We start from the raw sequence: 21,850 nt of genomic DNA, 5'->3' as shown, positions 1-21,850 counted from the left end.
CTCACAACTATATTATAAATCAAGAATCTATAATTATATTAAAATTACACAAATGATATAAAACTATCTATACTGTAAATTATACAAAATTATATCATAAAACAAGCCCGTAAGAGAGTAATTTTCAAACCTGCATAGTCCTGTTCATTGACACAAATTCCAGATGATATCAGAGTTTTCACCAAAGACAAATCTCCTCTCCTAGCAGCAATATGCAGCTGAGTTTCCCCTTTTGCATTTCTCTTCATTTTAGTCTGTCTCCCAGGTCTTGAATTACAGGCACCACGTAAAATTTCAGCTTCTTTTATGGTAGACAGGGAGGATTCTAAACACATATTGGGTGTTCATTAGGAACCACAAAAAAAATGTTCCCTTATAAACAAAGAATTAAGCTTCACAACTCATTTGAATTAATGTAAATGCGTGTAATACTGTTGCTTTAGTTATTCAACAACATTAACTGACTACATCAAAAGGTTAGAAGGTACTGCATAACAGCTCAAATAACAAACAAATCCTATACAAAAGAATTTACAGTTCAAATGTAGATGACTTAACAAGGGTACAATGGATCAGGGATCAAAAAAGAAGGTAGCAAGGTTGAAGTTTTACACTGTACAGAGGCAGGGAGTATGTAACGTTTCTCCATGGACTGCTTTCAAGCTACCAGACATGCCTGCTAAATATATTAAGTACACATATAAAGGTATTTAAGAAACTATATAGAAGTGAAGACTTGACCGTCATCTGTTTTCCATTTCTAATTTAGTATCAGGGAAGAGATCGGTTTCTACATTTACAGCTGTGATGTGAAAAAGTCCTGTAGACTGATTACAAATCTATGATTAATGTCTAGCGACACAGCTGAACTGCCTTTTAATCAAAATTGTGCAGGAATGAACCAATAATTGTAAATAAACTTCATTTAATCCTTCTCTTACTGGTTCACAAAGCAAAAAACATCCACTTTAAATTTTATCATGTGATCATCAGACAGATCCTAATTCTGAGCCTTCAGGTAACAGTTCTATGAAATTGCAAGAGACATAAAGAAAAAAATAGATTTAAAAAGTACTGAATCTCCATATATCTGTGTAAGGACAACCCCCTCCCCTACACTGCTACCAAAAAGACAGGGTGTCTAAATCTTCAAAAGGTCTACCACGCATGCTAGCTTTTTTTAAAACTCCTGTTCCTGCTGTTGCAGATGTTTTTAAAGTTCGCTGTGGTCTTTCTCTGATTTCTTGAAAATACGTAATTTGTTGAAAATAAAAGGAAAGTGTAAGGTTTTAAATAAGTGTTTTGCAACTCCTATTCATGCTTTTTTAGTTATTTCTATGAACAATTAGTTGCTGCATCCAAAGCATTTCCTCTTCTCATCAGAAAAGCTGTCTTCTTAAATATTTTCAGTTATCAGTATCCATTGCTATCAAACATGTTCCATGATTTGACAGCTGCCTTTCTTCAGGCTCCTCCTGCCTTCCGGAAAATTTGCTTTTCCAAGGTTTCCTTTAAGGTAAACTACTGACCTTGTCGCTCAAGACTGTTTGGAAAAACACGAAAAACATACTGCAACTATATTAAAGAGAGACACATAGTGAGAATATATCCACACTCATTTTAAACTAGCTTGTTCGGGCACTGTTTTAGCCAGACTATGGCAGCATGGAGCTCACTGTAGGCTAACCTAACCTGTCAGAAAGCATTCAGGCAGCCCTCTTTAAATTGGGGGTGCTTGGCCTAAGCCGTATTGGCAACTAGAAGAGCTACAACGTTTCTTTTTAAAAATGAAAACTTAAGATTCTAAAGCACACAGAGAGGTTATGTTATTGAAATACTGCTCCAATCTAAGACCTGCTTTTCTGCAAGATCATGTATTGTGTTTTGTCTAAAACCTCTGGGTCTGAACTCTCAAAGCAATCACTCATTTTCTGGTTCTTTGTTTTCTTCCCCTTCGATTCATGCGAGAATGTCCTAGGGACTCTTTAGAGATGTGGGAGAAAAAAAAGAAGGTGCACAACAGCCCATTAAGCTAACGACCCTTAGTAATATTGGCTGCAAGTGAACAGAAATAATTGCAAAGTTTTCCAGTTAAGTTGTCACGCACAACAGTTTTGTTCATGGTTCTTAGAAAATATTTGCAAAAGCATAATGGCACATTGGTATGTGAATCACAAAATACTGGTTCCCGGTGGAATGCATTGCCAGGTGGGTCATGAGCAGGAAAGATCAGGAACTTTGCAAATACAAAACCCAGTCAGCGCAGGTACAAAGATAAGATGGAGAGATTACAATAACCAGCAAACAGACTAGATTAGGCTGCCATACCTCAACAACTTCAAGGATATTCTCCTTCAGGAAGACATTTGAATATTTCAACATTGGTTTATGACTAATTCTTTCCACAGACAGAACTACAGAAAAAGAAGCAGGCTGTTTGTACCTTCCTTTTGTATAAGCAGAATAGAAATGTTGAGAGTCTACTAAGCGACTGACTGTAGATGAAAGTGACACTGCGTCATTTAGGAAGAAAAGATTTTTATTCAAGAATAGAATAATGTTAGGAAGACCACTGGGACACAGGAACAATCTGATGAGATGTAGAAGCCAGTTAATCAAGAAGAGGCATGAGACAGCAAAAGATCTGAAAACCTCACAAGTCACAAGACATTATGCCATCTTCCACTTTTTTTCTGCTGCAGTCTGAATGCCATTGTCCCAGTCTCAAAAGCTATTAATGCCTTCAACTGTACAAAGGGCTATATACTTTCTCAGATCACGCCTCAAACAGCAACATTCTCCTGGGAAGAAGGAAATAATTAAATTTTATCTGAATAAAATATTACCTGAAGAATCTCTTCTGAAGGGAAAAGTAATCAGTGAAATGCTATTCCAGAGGAGAACAAAATGTAAGACACATGTTAGGGATAATTTTTTTTTTTTTAAATCACAACTGTTTATACAGAAGGCAAAAAACATAAAGGAAAAAAAAAAAAACGTATTAATGCACACAGACCTTGTTATAAAGATTGAACAGGAATACAGGAACTACATAAAAGGACATCTGTAGCAAAAGGTATCATTTCTATGTTCAGTGTATATTCTTCCAATAATTAGCAGTGGATGATGACATGTATCAGACATGCCACAGATTTTTTTTTTTCCAGAATGACCTAAAAAGGGATTCCTGTAACAGGAGAAACCAATTTGGAGATAGGAAAGTCTCCAAAGAGAAAGAAGTTACTAAGTGAACCACAAAAACGGGTAAACAACTGAGTATGTTGATAGTACGTGTGCAGATGTATTTGTCCATAATTTGTGTGTGTACGAGTGAGCATGTGTATTTGTCAGAGATAGAATAGTTTGGGTTGGAAGGGACCTTTAAAGGTCATAATATTTTAAGTATACATGCTGTTATGTACACTGGTTTTAAAAGCATTTAATGGATGCAGGAGCATGAAGCCCGCTGATCTTCAAAATATATACAATATACTTAATGCTAGCATTCATTTACATCCCAACTCAAAGACAACCAAAGTTTGATCAACAGACGCCAGGAACACATAACTGCAGTCCAAGGAAGAAACTAATTTTTTTTTTGCTGCACACACTTGGAGAAAATAAAACAAATGTTATATCCACACAGAAACATACATGCATTCACACATACTTCTACAAACCTAAACATATAAAACCCACCTTTTCCTAGTTATGTATATACACAGCATACATTCACACTGACACAGTAGTTATCAAATAAGGAAAGGAAAGTTTGACAGAGCTGGAAACAACTATAAATAATAAAAAACAGTTTGAAGAAAAAAAATGTCAGCAGAAAAACAGGAATAATACCCAGGAGGTATTTCACAACACAGCCCACACTCAAGATGAAAAGCTGCACTGATTCATATCTAACTGGGCTTAGGAAGGGAATTACAGAGCAATAGTAAATGAGAAATGAAAAAATGGGGAGTGAATGGCAGCAAGTATAAACAAGGAATAGTAGAAAACTGCTGTGGAAAACAAAAGAATACAAGGAGATAGTTACAGACAGCTAAGGTCCTAAGACGGCAATATTTTAAAATCTATTGAAATCAGAAAAAAAAAATCCCGAACTCTTAATTACTAGAGAGAAATGACAGAATTGCTTAAGGTAATCAGAAAAGACAAATACTCTATTCTGTATGAAGGCAAAGATACATAAGAAATTCCTACCATCTAATGACATAGTTCTTTTCATTTCAACACAAGTTAAGAAGAATGCCAAATGATATGAGGATAAACATTTTTGCATCAGCAGTCCAAATACATTACATTTAAAAGTTTTTAAGAGAGCAGAGATCTCATCTGAACTACAGGTTTTGGTTTTAGTAAGTCTTGAGGACTACAGTTCTCCAGTTCCAGAAAGAAACAGAGTACACAAGATGACTGCCAGCTTTACCAAAAAAGCAATAACCATAAAATACTTCAGAGTTATGATGAGTAATCAGTTGGACCACAGCATTATTATGACAGTAAGGTAACAATCTAAATGCAAGTCTTAGACATGGGGTGAAACTGTTAAACAGGAAGCTGTATGTCCAGGCAGAAGAGAATATAATTATCAGAGGATGCTACACCCTTATCCTCATGTAAGTAGATCTGTTTCTACACTATAGCTAAGCCCAAATGTACCAGTAAAATCAGACCCTATGCTGATACGTGCTTGATGAAGATATAGTCTATAAAATATAAGTTGATATACGTATGACAAATATACAAAGAGCCAGGTTTTCCTCTGTGACCTGTAATATGTAAAATAGTTAATGGAAGACAAATTTAGTGTTATTTTAAACTATCAGTAATGTAACGTATTTAACTAAGAATCAATTTAATGTTATTTTAAGCTCTCCATTATGATTCTGCATCCCCTCAACCACAATGCTGAAAGACTGATGAATGTAAAATGAACAAACCAGAGTAACTACATGCATTCTATAAAGTGGTGTACAGTAGTTCTGGAAATATTTCAAGTATTTGGAAGTCACTAGAGTATTTGCTCAACATGCTATATATATTTTTTCCAAACTTTCCCTCATATATTACAAAAAGCCTTCTTCTTATATGTCTGGAAAAAAACTCCAATGTTTTTATAAAATACTATTAACTGTCCACCTGATTTCTTGGATGTTTGCTTTTCTGATGCTTGACTGGCTTGTGATTGATTAGATGAAAGCTTGGTTTTGCTGTTACTGGAATATGAGGCTGCCTTTTGGTTTGTCTCCTGAGGGTCTAATCTTACTCTTTTAGTACGGACTTCTTCTGTTTCAGCAAACTGTGAAAGCATGCTGGTCTTTGCATTTCCTTCTCTATTTTTTTCCTTGCCTTCTGTTCCACTTACTCCAGCAAACACTCCTTCATCTGTTGGTTTAACAAAAGAACTTAAGAGTATCTATGGCATAATACTCAGTAATTTCAGAAATTATAACCGATATTAAAAGGAATATCAAAATGACAACCTAGTCTAGGTTAAAAAATGCCTGCAGTAACTCACTCTATTTTTGAAAGTACTTTAACATAATAAATCCTTTATCCACTATTCACTGTATGTTAACATACTGAGATTGAATTAAACACAATTCAAAGATTCTTTTGTGAAAATATGACTTTTACTGATCCTTAGGTATTAAAAACAAATAAGGTACTTAGGAATTTAATTCTAATTATTGTAATTACCATAGTGGTTACATTTTGGTAAATACAATGGGAACTTGTATCAAAACAGTCCCCAGAAACAGAATGCAAAAATGACTAAATAGTTAATCTGGCATAGTGGATTGTACCACAACACATTCCATGTATCTGCTATTTATTTATGGCAAAATACATTCTCTGGAGATCCACAGATTTTTTTTCAATAAAATACACAGGATGCTTAAAACAAACTCATAAAATAATTATTTTCAAACAAAACATGGCACCTCTTCTCTGGGAGGTTTCTTTCTGCATATTTTCCACAATCTGAAACGAGTAAGGGGACTTGCTGTCTGTATGAACACCAACATGCAAATCGGCTTTTAAGTTGGTTTCCTGAAGATCCACTCTCTTTCGTCCAATTCCAAGTTTATCCTTTTCATGGAGTTGTAAAGTTATAGGCTCGATCTCTAAACTACTAGCATTTTCAGTTTCCATGTGACATCCCTCAACATCTTCTTCTGCATTAAGCAGGATGCTCCCTCCTTCCTCTGGCTGTGAAGGCTTTTGTTCAATGGTGCTTAGTACACCACTGGTAGAATTATAAGGACTTCCAGAAACACTTTCTCCATTAGTAGCTGCTAAAAGCTCATGTGCTAACAGTGTTTCTGCATTTGCTTCAAGTGTCTGTTCAGTGCAGCTGGTTCCATCTTCAGATATATTAGAATAAATGTTTTGCACCTCATTTACAATAGCCTGTTGCAATATGTCTGTGCTGTCTGAATCCGTAAGATTTGCACCTGTCTGTAAGGAAATCCGTTCAAACAAAGGTAAAGAGAGTTTTAAACTTAGAGCCTCCCCATTAATTTTGTTTCCATCAACATTAACTTGATTTGTCAAGTTTTGCAAAGAAATAATTAGTTCTGAGGTATTCTCATATCAGTATTTAGATTTCTGTCACTCAGACTACTACCGTTACTCTGCTTGAGACTATGTTGATCATTGTCATAACTCTTGACTTCTTCCGGTTAAATTTAAAGCAGATATATTGTGAGAGGAAGTCAAAGCAAGTAAGTACTGACTGAGAAGCAAGTTCTGTTAAATCAGTAGTCTGAGAATGCTCTGCAGACACTTTTTCTCCAGAAACCACTGATGTGGGGCAACGCATACTGGTGATCTCCCCTTCATTACAACAGAAGTTGCTGAGCTTCCACCAGTTCTGTTCTTTTCTGCAAATGGATTTACACGGTTACCACTGTTGAACTCATGTTCCTGTTGCAATTCTGTCTGCCTTAGCTCAGTTTTCCTACACGAACTGAGAGGCAACAATTATGATTACAAACAGCAACAGTGTGGCCCATTTCATTAAGTCCAGTATCAGGGAAATACATTTTCTGTAATTTAACTGTTCCTTGGTTTGTAAGTGGACCTAAGTATGAGATTCACCTAACATAAGACATTATTTCTGAATAGTTTTACTCTTGGCTGTAGCCTGTGCTATAAGAACAGCAGATCTACTTGTCTTTTTTGAACTTGGTTTTTTTTTATTCGTTTTTCTACCTTCAGAATCCTGAATAACTTCAGTTTCATATATTTCACCAAAGTTGTTTTTCTGCTTTGCTCACTTTTAACAAAACTTCCTTTGATGCTTTAGCATTATCATGTCGATAATACTAAATTATCATCTGCACTGAATTCTACCTACAAAACAGGCTATATATTTGATTTCATTTTCTAATAAATTGCTTTATTATATGGTAAAAGAAAACCGCGCTATTGTGAAATTAAGAGATTTCCTCTGCCTGTGCAGCTTTTTAAGACAGCAGGACAAAGAAATTAAGGAACTAAGAAATAAGTGTATAAATGTGTAAAAATTAATGGGTGAACTACAATGACAAACATTACTGAAGTGCTGTACACACTTTTACTTATTTCTGAAAATTGAACTGGTTTTGAATTAGCGCTCTGCTTTCAAAGAATTAAAACTACATTGCTCCTGTGGTCATATAGGAGCAATATACATATACTAGAGCTACAGTTTCACATTTCTGGCAAACCTGTCTGCAATGGTTCTAGAAAATTATAAAGAAAGGCAGATAACATAGCAAAAACAGGTAGAATTAACTCATGGCAATCTCACAACAAAACTGCTCCAAAAGCCAATGACTAACCAGAATTATCCTGTTGATTACTTCGTGTCTGGAGACAGAACACAAACACAGCCTCAAACCACTCAAACCACTACTGAAATGACCAGTTACACAGCCACAGTAATAGGTTTTCCCAATTAAATGTTTACATCTTCTACTTGGAGAATATCCTTCAATTAAGTGTAATCTAAGACTACAGACCATGGATGCTCTTATAGTATAATATTTCTAAGGACACCATAGGTTGCACTACTATGAGTAACAAGGAGAGTTATCATAACCACATAGAACTTCAGGAAGCAAGCACAAAGTGTCTGTGCATGCTGCATTATACGCTCCAGAAATTATCAGTTATCATTGCTGAAAGGGGAAAAAATGAGGGGGAGAGTGAAGCTTTTAATGCCAAAAGCTATTGTGCTATATGCAAACAAACTATGACCCAAGTGACTGATTACGGTGTCTTGCCTTCATGTGAGGCACTACCTCCTGCATCTTACTGAGGTCTCATGGTACAACTGTGCAAAACCTGTGCAAGACAGCAGCTTCCTAACCCTTTTCTATCAAAATCCAACATAACCTACTAGAGGCAAGAAGCAGTTACCACTTGCTACAAGCCAGGTAACATCTTGCAGTTTCAATCAGGTTTCTGCAAGTACAAAGAGACACTGACGTACCATGCTTGTTGTAAATTACATCTGCAGCACTCAAAAAAACTCAGCAAGAACCACTGTCTGTGAAAGGCAGCTGATTGCTTCTGTCTTGCATCTTCATGAGGATGCAGTACCAGTAAAGATCAGAATTGACTACAATTCTGTTTCAGTCTCTGCTGGGTATGAAGCACCTAGTACGCTCTGTGTGGGCTTTGAAATCGTAATCTGCTTTAATTTACCATAAACTCCTAGCAAGCCTTTAACAGTTCAGCATAAAATTAACATCAGGATTCTTTGCAAAGACGTACCTGGTGCAGATTTGTATCCTCTACACTTTGAGTACTTAATATGGTCTTTGAATAATCTCCACCTGAAATGAAAATTAAAGACTGAAAGAAACCAGAACTGAAAAGGGACCATTATTAGAATCTAAACCATATCAATATATCAAATATGTATTAAAATCTTGGAGTCTGATCTTTGTTGCAGATGGCATCTGGTACAAACCAGGACAGGTGAGAGCAAAGTACATTATGCTTCCGCATTTTTTTGAAGATTAGTGACCCGAGCAATTCTTTTTGAAACTTAAGGGAGCTACTACATTTCCCTAATTTCTAACAGGCTTCCTTGATCCCTACAAGACTTTTCTGAAGCCAGCGATGGTGGGATGGTAGCCTAGCTTACATCTTTCCTTGCATAGCCTATTTAGGCAGGGAAACAGATGGGAGTAGCTAAAGTCAAGTCATTACTGTAAAAACAGGCAGGAATATTTCCCAGCACCAATTCAGTGCCTTGCTGGTGGTCTGCTTGACAAAATGGCACAAAAGGAGTACAGCAGCTAACAAGATCTTACCCTAGATATTAAGACACTTACTTAATCCACGCAACTCTATGGATTCATTTCTGGCCAGTATGTTCTTAAACCTAGACCAGTAATACTGTATTGAAAAAAATCTATCTCATCACCCTTTGTTATTTTTTACTGCAACATAAACCCCAACCCCAGCTCTCATGAGGTTCACATGGGCCCACTTCTCAAGCTTGTCCAGATCCCTCTGGATGGCATCCCATCCCTCAGGTGTGCCAACTACAAACTTGCTGAGAGTGCACTTGATTCCACTACTTATACCATTGATGAAGATATTAAACTGTACCGGTTCCAGTACAGACCCCTGAGGGACACCACTCATCACCGATCGCCCACTATTCTCTGGATGCAACCATCCAAGAATTCCTTATTCACTGAACAGTCCATCCATCAAATGCATATCCAATTTAGAGGGAAGTATGTTATGGGGGACCATGTTAAAGGCCTTACAGAAGTCCAGATAGACGGTATCTGTCACTCTTCCCTCATCCACTGAGGTAGTCACTCCACCATAGAAGGCCAAGTGGTTGGTCAGGCAGGACTTGCCCTTGGTGAAGCTATGCTGGCTGTCTTAAATCACCTCCCTGTCCTCCATGTGCCTTAGTACAGCTTCTAGGAGGATCTGTTCCATGATCTTCCCAGGCACAGAGGTGAGGTTGACAGTTCTGTAGTTCCCACAGTCCTTCTTTTTACTCTTTTTAAAAATGCGATGTTTCCCTTTTTCCAGTGTTCCAGGACTTCACCTGACTGCCACAACATTTCAAATATCATGAAGAGTGGCTTGGCAACTATGTCAGCCAATTCCCTCAGGACTCTGGGACGCATCTTGTCATGTCTCATAGACGTACGTATGTTCAAGTAAGGTGGTCACGAACGTGATGTTCTCTCATGGTGGGAGGGACTTTGCTCCACCAGTGGTCCATCCACTTGACAGGTGTGAGAAGAGAGGTTGTTAGTGAAGTCTGTGGCAAAAAAAAGTTGATGAGTACCTCAGCCTTCTCCTCATCTGCTGTTACGAGTTTGCCAGTCATATTCATAGGACTGACATACCTATAGAAGCCCTTATTATTCTTTGCATCCCTTGCGAAGTTCAGCTCCAGTTGTGCCTTGACCTTCCCACGATACCTGTCCCTGCTTCCACTGCCTGTGCATTTCCTTCTTGCCCTTTAGTTTGATGAGCAGGTCTCCACTCGTCCATGCTTTTCTCTTGCCTTCCTCTCCTGATTTCTTACACCTGAGGATCGACAGCTCTTGTGCTCTATGGAAAGCATCCTTAAAGATCTGCCTGCTCTGTTGTCCTCCCTTGCCCCTGAGGGCAGTTTCCCAGGGATTCCTACTGACTAACTCTTTGAACAGCTGGAATTTTGCTTTCCTAGAACTCAGAGTCCTGACTCACTCTTCACTTCACCATACCCCTCTGAACTGTGAACTCCACCAATGCATGATCGCTGCAGCCCAGGCTGCCTCCAACCTTCACATCACCGATTAGCTCACTTGCATTGGTGGCCATCAGGTCCAGTACTGCATCCCCTCTGGTAGGGTTGTCTATTATCTGGTCTAAAAAGTTATTCTCAATGTACTCCAGGGGTCTCCTGGATTGCCTACAGCTTGCTGTGCTAATTTTCCAGCAGATTTTGGGGTGGTTGAAGTCCCCCATCAGGACGAGAGCCTGCGAGTGCGACGCCTCCTGTAGCTGGAGTAACAAGTCTTTGTCAACAGGCTCCCCTTGACTGAGCAGCCTGTAGTAAACACCAGCCACAAGGCTCCCTTTGCTGCCTCAGTCTCTATTTCTTACCCTTCAGGTTTCAACCTGCTCATTGCTATTCTTCAGAGACAGCTCTTAACAATTTATCCACATCTTAATGTAGAGGGCAACCCTTCTGCCCCTCCTTCCTCATCTGTCCCTTCTGAACAGCCTGCAGCTATCAACACCACACTCCAGTCACAGGATTAATCCCACCAAGTTTCAGTCATGGCAACTAGATCACAGCTTTATAGCAGCACGGGGGCTTCCAGCTCCTCTTGTTTGTTGCCAATGCTGTGTGCATTGGTGTAGAGGCACTACAGCTGGGCTGTTGGCCATGTCACCTTTTTGAGGAATACATCTTAATTCCTTTGAAGTATTTCCCTGATGTTTCCCTGTTGGCTCCTATCACTTCATGTGCCCCCGTCTCACGTCCATGAGGCTTCAAGTGTGCTCCAGTGTACCCAGCACACCTCAGAGTAACAGGCTGAGGGCCCTCGCTAGCACCCTGTCCCTCTAACCTTGGCATATTGTCCCACAGGTTGTCACTGGCAAGCCTCATATTAACCCCCTCCCTCTTCAAGTCTAGTTTAAAGCTCTGTCAATGACCCTCGCTAGCTCATGAGCAAAGATCCTTTTCCCCTTTTAAGAAAGGTGAATCTTATCTGACACCAGCAGGCCTGGTTCCGTGCAGACCATCTCATTATTGAAAAACCCAAAACTGTGGCAGTGACACCAGCCACAGAGCCATGTATTAACAGACTGGGTCTGTTTCTTCCAATGTCACTGCCTGCAACTGGAAGGATAGAGGAAAAAATTACCTGTGGCCAGATTCCCACACCAACTGTCCCAAGGCCCTGAAGACTCTTCTGATTGCCCTTAGACTATGCATTGAGGCTTCATTGCCATCCACATGGAACAGCAATAACGGGTAATAGTTCAGGGGCTGGGGACTCCTTACAGATGTAAACATGCCACAGCCCACACTGGCCCATTGTTGTCCAACAGTCCTAATTCTAACCCTAACTAAGGCTTATTTTGTGTCACTTCTTTGTACCTACCCCTGGCCAAGCAACCTTTTCTGAATCTTCTGCTCAACTTAGTTCCTAAGACTGTACAAGATCCAACTCTTGCCTTAGCCAAAATGTTCACCTACCAACCCCTTGAAATTCACTAGCTATTATCTACAGTAATATTACCCTAGTCCCAACCATAACACTGGCAGTTAAGGTTTGGCAATCCCTAAGATTTAGATCTAATCCTAAATCCTCCATTATCTTATCCATCCATAATCTTATCCATCCTTCAAAATTCAGCCTCTACGCCAGTTTAGAACCAAATTTTATCCCTTGCTCTAAGCCATACCTCAACCATCAGCAAGTCCAGCCATGCTCCATCTTACATTTAGATAGGCAACAACTATTGTGCTTCACATCTTCATTTCAAATTTAAAGGTACCTCCAGCCCAAGAAAAAGCCAGACATCACTTTCTTTTATACTTTGGCAACATACACCAGCTCTGCTGGATAACGAGTGCTCACTGTTACTCTGGAATCAGACAGCAAAGCCCATGGCATTACTAGCAACAATTAAGGAAACTTAGTGAAACAGATGTTCTGAATTTCTTCATTTAATGGGGATGATATGTCAGAATAATTCTCTCCTACCTGATACTGAACCTCTTCTGGATTTTGCTACATAGCTTTCAAGCAGTTTCCTCATAGTCGAGTTAGAAGCTTCTTCTAATGCACACGTTCCCATCTCATTTTTTAATAAGGGATCAGCTCCATACCAAAGTAGTAACCTTGCCATCTGGAAAAAAAAGTTTTTCAGGCTTTCTTTTCTGACAGTGTTTTCCATACTCCTTCCTTATACAGGCTTCTCTCTCTTGTACTCAACAACACGAGCAACTAAAACTAAACCTGAGGCCTATGTCAAACAATCCCTCTCCATGCTAGTTAATATACTCCAAGCATTCCCCTAGACGCATAATTATCCTATAGTCTTATTATTTTCATATTTATAAATTCACTCCAGTTATTAACCTGAAGCCATTAAGCTAAGGTCTCCCAAAATACAGAGTAGGATTCATCACCTCATAGCTCTTAACCTGTGGAAAATAACAGGTGATTTTAGAGCATGGGTCAGCTTACCTATTTAGGATATCTACTTTAGGAGAAAATAAATTGCGCTCTAGGTGTGTCTGTTGTGACTTCTGTGTCTGCAAAGGGAATTTTTGACAGCTATTTCAGATGTACAACACACATCTAGTCAAACCCACGCAGATGGTTTTACCAACATTACGACTTCTGTAAAGTCTGATTCTGTTGTTATTCAAGAAATTATCACTTGAGCAAATATTCCATTTACCTTTGCAGAATACCTTTTAAAACATGGGAAATCTACAATCTGATTATCTCCTTTCTGTGTGTAACCCTGTGACCTTATTTCAGAACTACTGTGGTTTTTACTTGTACCTCTGCCTTTCTCTCTTCAGCATCTGTTATCATTTCAGATTGAGCTTGACTCATATCCTTGACCCATGTGTTTAAAGTCTCTCATTACTTCTAATCAGATTGCTATTGAGAAAATTGGTAGTGAAGTTTTCTCAATTCATACACTCTCTTAACAGCAAAGCAAATAAAAAAGGCTTCAATTTACAGCAAAAACCCCTTCGGCTTCACAAGTTGTCCCAAATCTATGGACTTTTTCAACAAGTAATGTTGAGAACTTTCTTCCTTAATGAGATCTTTAGCTACACATTATACATGCATGCTCTCCCCCCTAATTGTAGTAGTAGACAGTCTTTCATATACTTACTATTTTTCTGAAGTAATAAGCTAATTTTGCCATATTGCAGGAGCAGAATGGCATAAAGGAGTCAAAAGGTGTGTTTCCAACCTTCAGTAATAACTTCATGCAGAGAAGGTAGCTTTGAAAGAAGCAGCTCCAAATACAACATTAACAAAAGTCATATTGCTGAATCACTATCACTATTTTGTGGCTAGCCAGAAGCCACAAAAATGAAGTGTGACAGACCACTGATACAACTATACTGCTCCTGAGTCAATACAGTGCCCCTATGTAACACCTGTGGATATAATAGTTCACATAACCCTCACACAGGTCTGTGTTGAATGATTTTGGTGTGTCCCAAGAGACCTATCTGAGACTCACGTTCTTCCAATATAATTCAAGTTGCTGACCCCTAAGAATTACTTGTGGAGATGCAGTATCCTTCATGCGTAACCATGGACATGGTGTCTTAGGTACTTTCACAGAAGTCAGAAATATTTCATGAACACGCAAGAGTCTGTGATCCACAAGCTGAAAATCAAGCTTGGGGCTCTAAAGTCTCAGAGAAAATTATTAACCAAGAGCCCATCCTTCCTCTTTGCTTCAGAAAGACTTGCGGAGAAACAGATTAAGTCTTATCTCAGTTGTGAAACAGAAAGAGAGGAAATGTTCAGGTACAAAACTTATTACATCCCACAAAAAAAAAAAAACTAAAAATCTTGGAAATCAGTAATTATTAGGTAGCATATGTGTCCTAGAGAAAGAAGCAGCAAGCAGGTAAAAGGGACATGCAGAACTCCTACATAACTCTGGGCCACCCTGGGCACATGCTCGAATAGACAGATGGAGGCAGTCACTTCCAGACTGATCCGCAATTCAGACGCAGGCTTATGAAACAAGAGCATTTGTCAACAAAACTTATAATGAATTCACATTGACTATTCAGTTGACTTTCCGCTTAAGGCCATACAATATATAAAGACGTCTTCATAATTCTCCATGTTATGTGCTAATAGACAAAAAATGTTTGTGCATGACTGTGGCTCACACCATACATGCATGCTTACTAAACAATTTTTAAAGGCCATTAAAACTCCAGAAGACAGCTCAGGTCAGAAATTATTCTGCAAGGTGATCAAAAAACAAGGGAAACAAGTAGCATTAAACAGTAGCAATCTATTCCTCAGTACTTCAGCCATTGTCTCAGACAGTTAGAAAAACAATGAATTTCTGCTTTTGGACAAAACTTGTAAAGCATGGAATGGTTTCAACAGAAACTGGGCAGAAAGGACTTGCGAGCTCCTGAATTTACCCATAATCTGAAAAGACCAGCCACATGTAAAAAGATTATGTGACATTCTGCACCCAACAACAATAATTTCTATTCCTGAACTACAATTTGTGTTCAATTTGCAATATACCTCATAATGGCCTTCTTTAACTGCATCTTGCAATGGTGTTATTTGCTCAATTCCTCTAGCATTAACATCAGCTCCTGCTTTCAAAAGTTCATTTGCTATCCCATAAAAGCCTTCCACACTTGCTGTATGTAGTGGAGTCCAGCCTACAAAAAAGAAAAACCTGTATTTCACATTTGGGTGAAATAATGTAGAAAGACTTATGTCAGTTTCAGGTTGTCCATTTGATAAATATTTCAGAGAGTATACTGAAAAAGTAAAAATTGATGCATTTTACAATAAGTTATATGAAAAAACGTTTATGAAAAAGTCACAAGGGTGGGGAAATAGCGTTCTTTTGTCAAAATTTGCACTTACTGAAGAACCAGGGGCTCCTCTAACAATATTAGTTTTAGATTTAATAGTTCTGTTATGAAAAAAGAGAATAAAAATTATCCCACCCATATCTTAGTAATTCCCCCCCGAATAAAATATATATGTGTTATTTTAAGAACAAAATCATTTTTTCATAGCACTCTTATTTACATAACCATGCTGACGAGAGTAACTGAGAAAGAAGAGACAAAATAAAGACCTGGAGTTTTTATTATAAAACAAAAGTGTTTTTTAAGACTATCCAAGAATGGTTCAAGTTTCCAAAGAAAGCAACGAAAAATCCCTATTGAAATTCCATATCCATTCCCAGTTATACGTTATAAACAAAGACACGAGCATCATGACCCACAGAATAACTCTACTCCATGAAGGTGGTGTTGAAGAAAAATAAAAGATGGAAGGTACATCTTTGAATTGGGTTTAGCATATCCTCTCATCAGCTCCTTAAACATTCACAACGTGACAGTTTTTTGTAGGGTGAGAAAAGTAAGGGAAAAAGACAGAATCTTCCACTTCTTATTTTCCAGCCCTCAAACCAGCATGCCTTTCAGAAGACCACTTTGGTGGACAGCCTTACTTTTCAACTATTTCCCTTTATCATAAGGTTGTCTGGGTGTAATTCACATACTATATATGTGAATTAATATGTGAATTACTCTTATTAAAACTGTTCTGCTGCCATTAAGCAAAATTATCTTGACTTCATTGGAAAGAGGAAATCTTGAGCCTCTCTAATACACCACTCAACCCAGAATATTGTATATTTGTATAGAATTGGGTTTATTATGGGGACAGAATAAACCAGGTTGTCAAAAAATTTTGTGCAATTAGCCTTTGCTCCTGAATGCTTGAAACTCAACTAGGTTTTAACTACATTGACTAATGCTGACAGTGCTTCAAGATGAATGGTTTTTAACAGTATCACTTGTAAAATAATTTACTTGCATTTCATAGAGCCTATCTCATTAAGAAACTCTAGTAACTCCTTATTGCAGAGCAAAAGCTTGAAATCTGTTAAGGTAGGGATTAAAAAAAGGTTAACTTAGAGGATATGTTTTACTGTGGGAGAAATAGGTACTTTCCCTGATCTGATACTCTAATAAGCCCCTCAAAAAACAAACTTGCAACATGTTCAATTGATAATCATTAGAGTTTAGCAACATGATTCTCCAAGGAGAACTATTTTTCAGCACCCTCAAGGCACTGTGAATCAAGACTAAAATTGAGAGCACAGACAGTATCTCTAAGATGCTGTCCATATCCTACATGCTGATATCCAGGAAATAAAAAGGAAAGGAAAAAAAAAAACCCCACAAAAAAGAACCTAAGAACTCAGCAAGGTACTGAAGCAGAGTAGTGTAGCACAGGAATAAGGAAAAACACTAGGTTAAGATATGGATAATCACTGGTGGAGTGCTTTAAAGAGTGAGAATATAATAATCAGAACGATTCCCAAAGAGAGTGAGATGAAAGTGCATTTCAAAATGGCACAGATCTGGCAATCCGACTTCTTTCTGATTACACCTCCCTCACTAAAAAAGAAAGAAGTAGGGCCAGGTCGGCCTCTCATTTCTTCAAGGAGTTAAACTAAAACATATTTTGTGCAGTTGTGCTCCTTTTGCACAAAAAAAAAAAAAAAAATAGCAGCCAGAGTCTCGGGGATGAAGAAACAGTGGCCTGGCAAAACATGCAAAGGCAAAAAAAGGAAGCAGCTGTAAGGCCAAAAACTGGAACGAGTGCACTTCAGAACACTTGCTCACAGAGGCTGCAGCTGAATACACACTATCAACGTTGCTTTGCTGTCAGCAGGTGGCTTTGAAACCCACCAACAAAACAGTTTCTCATCTACCTCTAGCACAAATTAACACATATTACGAATCACTCTGTTAGCTCAAATGCCAGAGTCCTATGCTGTAACAGTCTGAAATGTGCTGCTGACCCAATCTACTGTCAGTATATTCCAGAAGACAGAGCATTTCTACCGCAATTTTTGTCTGTTATATACCTGCATTATGCAATAGCCTTTAACTGCAGAACACCTTTTTTTTTTTCTTCCCACAGAACTGTTGTGAAATCCTAGACACTGCACAGGATCGAAACACTTTAAGAATGAATCAAAGTTTTCTACCAAATGAGCCAGCTGTCTGCGAAACCATTTTCTTTTGTTATGGAAGTTTATTATAGCCTAATGGATGAGACAGGGAACTGCAAAATAAGTGGTAATAGTCTTACATTTGAACTAACCAATTGATACTTCAGGGTGCAGCAATGTCTTTGACACAGAGTATCACACATGAAGATGGATAAGACGAACTGCTTCAACCAAAAAGTTCATAGTTGGCCACTATTTGTCAGACTTTTTTTTTTTTGGTGCCCAAGATGAATTAAACATGCAAAATACCAAGCACTCACAACTTCACAAAATCAAAGCAGGGCTAAACTATGAAGCTACAACTTTCTTTAAGATGCAAGGGGCAAAATCAGAATCCCTGAAAAATTAAACTGGAAAATCTAAATCTTGGCATCTCAAGTTGGCCACTGAAATGAACCAAAAAAAAAAAAAAAAAAAAAAAGTTACCTTGAATTTTTAATTAAGGGACTGTTTTGTGATAAGCATGCACAGGATTGTTGAATTAAGGCTAAGTAAACTTCATTGCATCACTTCGTAATTTTTAAAGTGCTCACATTTTTTAAAAAATATTCTTTTCTAATATAATTTTATGCATAGGTCCATACATTTTCTCATGAACAATTACAAAGTTAAACCAATAAAAAATGAATAATCTACTAACCTACAGTCCTGTCCACTGCACAAACTCATAACATGCACTTTTATTATAGGCAGATAATCGTTCTGAAAATAGTATTTTAATACCACTGAAACTTACCAGCATAATCCTGAACATTTACACTTCCATTGGCTTTTATTATGTTACGTACAAGGTTTACATCTTGATGAGCAACAGCTTTATGGAGTAAGGTTTCACCATAAATATTTCTCCTATTGATGGTTGAAAGTGAAATGGAGCGAATAGGATTTACAGAATTCCTAACAAAGGCTTCTTGTCCTGAAAAATAATGTAAAAAATCTGCTGAACAGGAAAATCTTTCCTCTCTTATTTTGACTTCACTTTGCATTACAATTAATGAATAAGCTTTCTGGAGAAAAAAATGCTCACTCAATCTAGCAGGAATTAGTATCTCAAAAAACACATTACCAATTAAATAATAATAATACCATTCAATAAAAGATGCTATAGTGAATTCCAGAACAGAACAATAATCGAAATTGAACATATAAGAATATGACTTTGTAAAAGTGTGTTAAGTTTAGACTTTTTCCTTTTTAATGACATTTTTGCAAAATGCTTTATTTCCCACTGGGTGATAAAACTGCTATTCTAGGTTACAATTCATTACAAGATGAGTATTTCAATAGCTACTCAGTTACTCAGTAATTTCTCTTTTCTTAAAACTCAAATTTATCAGCATTTCTTTTGTACTCATTTCTGTATTAAAACCTCCGCTTTGTGGGCAAAGAGTATTTACACTAGAATAGCGATTGAGATTAGCTCCCTCAGATTACTTTTCCACATTGCTTCACAACCAGCGTAGCCATTTCTGCAAGGAACAAAAGGTGAACAGTTGCTTGGGAATACGAGGCCTAAATGTAAAAAATAAAATGTAAAAGGTAATATTTTAAATTTTTATTTTATTATTTTACAGAACAAATGCTATCTCCCATTATGCGCTCATTACAGTTTTCAGCTTGGGTGAAATGATTTCCAATACACAGATGAGCTGTTCTGTACTTCACCAGCAGTGCCATCCCAGCATCCCTTCATGCTATGGAGAAGAGCATTCTAGTTACTGCCTCTTCTGAAACACAGGGGGGGAAGAAAGAAGGCAGGAAGGAAAGAACAGGAGGATTGCCTGTAGGAAAGCACCATGCATGGCCTAGGCCATTAATTTATCTGCTAATGAAAAACCTTGGAACAGCAGGCTACACACACTGCTCTTCTTCAGAAGCTGTAGCAGGTGTGACTCACTGGCGCTACAACTCCACCTGGGTGTCAGGAATAGACATTTCAAGTATTATCTTAAATGACAGAGTTCTCCTAGAGCTGTAACTCACAAAGTCTGATGTCTCTGCTGTTTTGTGCATGGTGATACACTGTGAGCTCAGAATAATTCCCAGTCTTCTTAAGTTCTTGACTTTGTGTAGATTTTTAGAATCTAATAGATACGGGTTCACCCAGGACCTTTCCCCAGCTGAGCACATAGGCAGTCCCTCTCCTCTGCCTGTCCAGCACCGCAAGATCTTAATCATTTAAGACACTGCAGTATCTAGTCAAAGCTGCTCTAAACTAGCCAAGCAGTTCAGGAAGGATCAAACTGAACAGACACACGCAGCACAAGGTGCAGTTTTATGCTACACTTAACCCAATCAAACTTGTTATTTCAAGAGGACCTATTTCCCATCACTTGTACTTTACCTTCCCTTAGCGCCTTCCTGGTGTCTGACCTTGTGCAAAACAACTGATGCTTCCTGACCCAAACCGAAACTTTTTGTGGGGCTGTTTTTTCAGTGAATTAGCAAACTAAGATGACTCACAGACTCTTGATTGCTAGGTCTGGTGCAAAAGGAGTCAAACTTGCTACACCGGATTAACAGAAAGTTAATTCTATAGGCAGCACAAATCCTCCTACAGAAATCACGCTAAAAAGACAATCGCTTGTTTTTTGAGTGGAAACTAGTAAGTTAACTGGAAATTCATGAGTAGTTACTCACACAATTTTAAATCTAATAAAAACGGTGCTTCCACTGGGTATACTTAAAACCCCTCAAAAGAGAAGGGTTGTTAATTGGAGGTAGAATTATTCATATTTTGTAAGGTCTATAATGTAGCTGTTAGAGTTCAAATACCTCCAAATTCTGTAAGCTGTTTAAATGACTGTAGGTGCACAGGTAAATCCAGACTGAGTGGGCTTAAACAAAAAGAAAAAAAAACACTTTTAAGACCTCTTAAAGGTGCTGGAGTGAGCACTGTATTCTTTTATATACTTCCTCTGTAAGGCAAAGAATTTCTCTGTATCTATCTTCAAAGAACGAAAAATAGCAATCCTTCTCTGACAAAGAGCACTGTGAGGAAAAATACTTCAAAGAGTGCTCTGTGACTGCGGTAGTGAAGACCCTTTAATTCTATATTTAAAACAGACAGAATAATAGCGGCAGGCATTGAAAATAGAATAGACTGTTTGACTGTTTTGTGTAGGTCAATTCTTGGGAATGGTACCACCCTCAGAACGATGTTGCACACAGAATAATAGATCATAAAAGGATATATAAATGTGTATCAGGATCTACATTTTTACTCCACATGAAAACATTTTTCTTCCACTTTTCAGAACACCCCATATTTTTTTTCATATAGAACACTGTGATAAAAATTGCATCCTGAAAAAATTCTGATGATTCTTAAGGAGCTTATGTAAACAAGTCAACTGTTAGGTTGCTAATATGTAGGTTTAAACAAGTAAGTGAAATTATCAGTAATGTTAATTATTAAAATGAAGTTTATACCATCTTTTAAAAAGAAATCTATGCCACAATACATTGGAAGGGTTATTAATTATATTTGATTCAGTACAGTTGTTCAAATAAAAAATAATGTCTGGTAACATCAGAGAGTATCTTACTCAGTTTGTTTTTGATTCTCTTGCTCCTTCTTCTCTGCTCAGCTTTTCTATCCTCATTCAAATTTATTTCTTGGCATATGTTGGTTTCTAGATCCTGCTTGTCTTCAGAAGCGGATTTCTGAATTTTACTGACAAGAGATTAGCTTAGAATTAAAAAAATATTCTCTTCTCTATATAAATCAATGGTTATAGTAGAGCTAAGAATGTGAATATATTTGATTTTAAAAGGAAGTCTGTAATAGCATGCAATTATACAGGCTAACTTAGTAGCAAATAAAGAGTTAACTAGGAGGGAAACTACCTTTCAGATCTTTCAGTAAAAAGTAAAATCTTTATCTTTTGAAGTCATTCACATAAAGAATTAGTACTCTGTATGCATTGTACTTATTACATCATTTAAAAAAAATTAATAATACGATGCATTATTTTGTCATACTTAAAATCCTTAGCTTTGTTTTGTGTTGCACTGTCACTGT

The 21,850-nt window shown here is 37.6% G+C and overlaps 1 protein-coding gene across 1 annotated transcript in view; it reads right to left on the bottom strand.

The window, feature by feature from the left end:
- ANKRD31 (ankyrin repeat domain 31) overlaps nt 1–21,850 on the bottom strand; it is a 71,190-nt gene that overhangs the window by 30,063 nt on the left and 19,277 nt on the right. The window contains 8 exon segments of the mRNA XM_086770618.1: nt 131–325; nt 5,155–5,400; nt 5,961–6,477; nt 8,782–8,843; nt 12,753–12,897; nt 15,303–15,445; nt 18,563–18,742; nt 21,375–21,517. Coding sequence (XP_086626744.1) covers nt 131–325; nt 5,155–5,400; nt 5,961–6,477; nt 8,782–8,843; nt 12,753–12,897; nt 15,303–15,445; nt 18,563–18,742; nt 21,375–21,517 — 1,631 coding nt within the window.

The sequence above is a fragment of the Chlamydotis macqueenii genome, chromosome Z, assembly GCF_036417535.1.
Source record: "Chlamydotis macqueenii isolate bChlMac1 chromosome Z, bChlMac1.mat, whole genome shotgun sequence".
Classification (NCBI taxonomy): domain Eukaryota; kingdom Metazoa; phylum Chordata; class Aves; order Otidiformes; family Otididae; genus Chlamydotis; species Chlamydotis macqueenii.
This window is presented reverse-complemented; position numbering and strand designations above follow the sequence as displayed.